General features: G+C 41.5%; 1 protein-coding gene across 1 annotated transcript; it reads right to left on the bottom strand.

Annotated features, from left to right (window-relative positions):
• Nucleotides 1–2833: 2833 nt before the first annotated feature.
• On the bottom strand, nucleotides 2834–4888 carry LINGO3 (leucine rich repeat and Ig domain containing 3). The gene has a single exon (XM_053700722.1). The coding sequence runs from the start codon at nucleotides 4886–4888 to the stop codon at nucleotides 3071–3073; it is 1818 nt and encodes a 605-aa protein (XP_053556697.1). The 3' UTR covers nucleotides 2834–3070.
• Nucleotides 4889–5606: the final 718 nt, after the last annotated feature.

The raw sequence follows: 5606 nt of genomic DNA, 5'->3' as shown, positions 1-5606 counted from the left end.
CCAGGGGGAACACTATAGTGCCATTCACAGTCTGAACAACCGGGATAGGCAGACAGGCACATAACTGCAAGGAAACCCCCGGGGTCTTGCAGATGAATCAGAGCCAATAAAATATTAAAACGAAAATGTCCCGCCATCTCCGGGGGAAACAATCCACCCTGCGCGAAGGAGACATCAATGTCAGGGGCACCTGCGAAAACAAAAGGAGCGTGCAATTGGGAAGGCACCTCCTGAGGAACAGAGCTCCCAGAGGCCGATGGCTCAGCAGACCCAAGGTCCCCTGAGCCTGAGGGACCCGGCAAACCATGCACGCACAATAGACAAGAGTGGTAGACTTGTGACAACAGGTCAAATGACAATCCTAGTCTGCGGATGACTCATAATCTGATAAGACTATAGTCCCGGCATCAGAATCCTCCATGGCTAGGACTAATATAAACGCACAATCTTGGAAATAATTGACTGGCACCTGACCCACAATGGCTGGGGCACTCACCACCTCCTATGACCAGACCTCAGTGGAGCAGACTCTTTCCTCTGTCGCCACTCGGTCAGGAATGCGGAAGGGGAAGAAACCCCAAAAAGCGTGCCACCAAAAGGCGGCAAAACTAGGCCCAATGAAAGGATAAGCAAGTCTAAACCAACAGGCAAATATTCATAACCCGAAGGTTTTTAGTCCTAGGCCACGCAGTCACAAGTCCAGAAAAGGCCACTATGCACCGCATAGAGTAATGCTTCATGTCTCAGCCTCAGAGCCCGTACACATATACCCAATGCAGGTTGAGTCACATAAGAAACATGATAAGAGACCCCTTCCCCTTTCACTAATCTACCCTAAGGAGGAAATATCCCATGATTTCATGATCTGTACTGAAGGTGCCTCAGCGAGGCCCATACTATACTGTCATAATAAATCACATTACAGACAATGAAATGAAACAATCTTACCGGAATCTACGCCATGGAACAGGAACACGGCCCTTCAAGTGTGACGAATAGTAGCAGCGCCTCCATCATGGTCTCGAGAGAAGATAGCAGGTAGCGAAGCGAAGTTCGACAACGCCAAGTGCTGAAAGGAGCCGTTCTAAGCAGTCAGGATGGTGTCGCAGGGGAAGCTCCCACTGCATCTCCGAATTCTAACTATCGCCCAGACCCTCCACGAGAGGCTAACAGGACTAATTAAAACTCCTGTCCCATGACGAAGGGTAGCACCCTCTATAAGAGACATATTAACAATAAATAAAAGTATAACAAATAGAAAAATAAGAAAAAACTTCTGACACTACTCTGCCAACCTCCTGGGACGAAAGGCAAAGAATGACTGGGGGATGAGGGGAGTGGGAGGAGTATTTAAGCCTTTGGCTGGTGGGTCTTTGCCTCCTCCTGGTGGCCAGGTTCTTATTTCCCATAAGTAATGAATGCGGCTGTGGACTCTTTCCCATTAGGAAGAAAAATCAGCTGATTAGTAAGCATGGTTATTTTACCTGCTCTCATCCAAGGTAATCCTGAAAACCTGGACCGTTGGGGATAGGGTTGCCACCCGTACAGTACATTTATAAGTTACACATGCTGCAGGGTGTGCAGGGAGGAATATGAATAGTGCTGTCCAGAAACACAATACATGTTCCTCCCTGCATATCCTGTAGCATGTGTAACTCATAAGTGTCCAGGAAAACATGAACAAGGTGGCAACCCTAGTTGGGGAGGCCTGAGGACAGGTTTGAAAACCAGTGCTTTAAGCAAATGATACCAAGAAAACAAAGTCAGTTTAATAATAGATTACATTTTTTTTATTATAAATTGTACACTGAGGCAGGAAAACAACTTGGCTTCATGTCCCTTTTAACTATGTATTTATCCTATTTTGGGAGTTACAAATAGTTTCTGATAAGAATTTCTGTAACTTATAGCATTGTATTATTGCATTAGACTGACCTTATTAAAGTGATACTGAACTCAATTTTTTCTTTCATTTCTTTCATTCAGATAGAGCATGCAATTTTAAGAAACTTTCTAATTTACTCCTATTACCTAGTTTTCTTTGTTCTCTTGGTATCTTTATTTAAAAAAGCGAGAATGTAAGCTTACAAGCTGGCTCATTTTTGGTTCAGTACACTGGATAGCGCTTGCTGATTGGTGACTTCATTTAGCCACCAATCAGCAACTGCTACCCAGTTGCTGAACCAAATATGGGCCAGCTCGTAAGCTTAAATTCCTGCTTTTTCAAATAAAGATACCAAAAGAATGAAGAAAATTTGGGTTCAGTATCCATTTAACTCCCACTTTGATACTACTCCACAAATTGTGGGCGGGTTGGAAGCTATGGTATCGCAGTATGCTGTGTGTATCTCAGAAATCTGTTTGTACATCAGTGTGTATCTGTTAGTCTGGCAGCTACATATAATGCAAGCTTATTATAACATTTGTTAGACATGTATCTATAATGGGATTTTTGTCCTATGGGCATATTACCCTCTTTCATAAAACATGAATCCTGTATATACCCTGAGAATTTTCACGTAGCATTATCCTTATCAACTTCATGAGTCTTGCTGCTTTACGAGAAAAATTTCAAGGGGTTATATTACTAGTGATAAATTGCTTATGTTTCTTTTTGTATCATACTGCTCATTTCAAGATGGCTGAACAAATTATTCAGCCTTCTATGACCTTAAAGCAATGATGTGTCTTAACCTTGGCATTCACTATGTGAATTTAAAAGTCCAAGTCCTTGTCTATTATATTATTAGCATTATATTATGTCAGAGTTTAGAATCTCTAAGATTTTGGAATGGCAAAAAAAAATCATAGTTGTACAACTTGGCTCCATCAAAGTGGTGAGATGAAAAAAAGGAGTTAGTCAGGGAAATCTACTATTGAAGAGCCTGTCCATAGCCCTTGTGGTTTACAACACTGGAAGAATTATGATGCCATGGTCATGGTGTTGAGGATTCTATGTATGACCATGTTGTTGCGGATGCTATGTATGAAGCATTCTTTTAACCATCTGTATTTGATAACAGGAAACCAGAGTGTCAAAAGGATTGCAGGATGAACACTTTATCAACTTTCAAATCATTTTCATGTTGAACTTCCGGGCTCCACCCTGGCCAGTAGCTGAGGCAGGTCCATCAATTTTACGAAAAGAGTACTCCACAGAGAAATTGTTCTTATGTTGCCCTCTTCCTCTGCTCCAAACAAAGAGGAGGAGGAAACAGAAGAGGACAACCCCCAGAAAGGTGATACAGCCCATGGCTGTTGATACTAGGATGGTCTTGAGATCTAGAGTAAACTTTAAGAATACATGAGTGTCATTGTGGGAAGTATCATTATATTCTGACAAATACAATGTCCGGTTGGAATACTGGGAGCTGTCTCCTTTGACAGTCAGTGTAGCAAAATAAGTATCATTACCTCCAGCATTAGTGGCAATGCAAATATATGTCCCACTATCTTGCACCTGGACATTTCGAATTTCTAATGTCCCTTCTGGGAGGGCAGTGGACCTTCCAACACTCCTATTGGTAATTATCCTTCGTTGTGGGGAGACCCAAATAATGTGTGGGGCAGGTTCACCATCTGCTCGACAGTGAAAGGACACAGTCTGCCCTTCATTCACTATAATGTGCTGCAGCTTTCTATCCCTTATCTTGGGCTTTTGGCAGGTAAAATATTCAAATAATATGGCATCAGGGAAATCACGTAAGTTATTGCCTTTGATTTCAGCTGGAGAAGCACAAACTGGCTCGTAGCCGTCAAAGTTGAGTGTCTTTCGACGTTGCAGGATCCACAGTAGGCGGCAGTCACAGGCAAGAGGGTTTGCATCCACTCTTAGTGTCTCTAGAGTATTGACTGATTGAAAGGCACCCTCTTCCAGTGTTGTCAGCAGGTTTTTGGATACATTGAGTAGACGAATTTGACGCAGCCCAAAGAATGCCTGGGATTCCACTGATGTCAAAGAAGCACCTACTATGTACAACTCCCGGAGTCTGAAAAGGTCTCTGAAGGAACCCCGCTGGATGACACGGATGGGGTTGTAGGAAAGGTTTAGATATTCCAGATAAACCAGACTCCTCAGGGCTGCCACAGGCACTGAGGTGAGGTTGGTGTAAGTAATAGTAAGGGAAGTGAGGTTCAACCCCTGAAAGGCAGTAGGACAAACATCCTCTAGCAAGGGCCAACTGTCTAATTCTAGTTCCTTGAGGTTGTATATCTTCTGAAAATTTTGCTCCTCCAGGGAGTTGATGGTTAGGTGTTTGAGTCTCAGGACTTCTAGACCCTGCAAGTAAGACAGTGACTCGGCAGAGATAGAAGTTAGATTGCACTTTTCAATAGTCAATTCTTCTAGTCCTACAAGGCCAGAGAAAGCTTTATGAGAAATATAAAGGAGATCATTATCACCAACTTCAAGGCTCTTTAAATTCCTCAAGTCCTGAAACATAAAGTCTAGGAGAATCACAATTTTATTTTCACTTATGTCCAGCAGAGTTAGATTGCTGAGTTTGGTGAACACCCCTGTAGGAAGAAGCTTCAGTTGGTTACCTTTTAGTTTAAGGGTCTGAAGATAGAAAAGGTTGGCAAAAGCCCCTGGCTCAATGGTAGTAATGATATTCTCACTGAGATCTACTTCCTCCAGGTATGGGTATGGAGAAAAGTCACCAGGATTGAGGCATCGAATACGGTTCCGGCTAAGGTCCAAAAGTCTGGTCTCAGAGGGTATACCTTCTGGGATAGAAGAAAGGCGTTTGCGATGACAAATAACTGACCGAATCTGGGGTGTACAGTCACATCGAGGAGGGCATCCCAATGCCTTTCTGTCTGGATATAGCAGAAGTAGGTGAAGAACCAGGATGGGGGGCCAATATAATGCCATTATGCTGGGCATCATCCAAACATTGTTGCTACCATCTTCTTAGGCACCTAACGAAAAGAAACATTAAAATTAAGTTCACAAAACAGAAAATATATTAAATAGTGATAAAATAACAAACATAAACCTTTCAATTTACATATCCTAGCAGAATAATTAACTGCAACATCTGAATACCAGCGCTTTGTTCTGGTTTCAGTGCTCTCAATTACAATTTCTTTTGACAACTAAACAATAGACAGTAAATTATATCAGTGCAAGAAAGTGTGTTACTGTATTCTCTAAAGGCACATCTTACCTTAATATCCATGCATTTCGCAAAGGGATGTAAACTACATTTCTGTATGTGACACACATAACATCAATAAAAATAAATAAAATAAGCACTTTAAAAAGCGTATTGAAATTTCAATGTAAAAATTGTAATTAAAGTGCACATTAAGAATTGCATTATTGTTTGTGTTAAAATTCATATTAAAAATATACATCAAAATGCGAAATTACATGACTCTGTAAAATGCTTATTTAAAGTATGCAGGGAAAAGCAAAAACATTATACACAGTATACGCTGTATGTAATGAACATTGTAGTTTCAAAATACAAAGTTAAAATTGTGGGAAAAAATATAAAGCGCTAAGAGGCCTATCTATCAAACTCCGAATGGAGCTTGATGGCCCGTGTTTCTGGCGAGTCTTCAGACTCGCCAGAAACAGCAGTTATGAAACAGCGTTCACA

The sequence above is a fragment of the Bombina bombina genome, chromosome 2 (assembly GCF_027579735.1).
Source record: "Bombina bombina isolate aBomBom1 chromosome 2, aBomBom1.pri, whole genome shotgun sequence".
Taxonomy (NCBI): domain Eukaryota; kingdom Metazoa; phylum Chordata; class Amphibia; order Anura; family Bombinatoridae; genus Bombina; species Bombina bombina.
The sequence above is the reverse complement of the archived record's forward strand: the minus strand, read 5'-3'. Positions and strand labels throughout refer to the sequence as shown.

Excerpts from the sequence above, each read along its gene's own strand:
- LINGO3 (XM_053700722.1), bottom strand. The coding sequence starts at position 4,888 with ATGATGCCCAGCATAATGGCATTATATTGGCCCCCCATCCTGGTTCTT.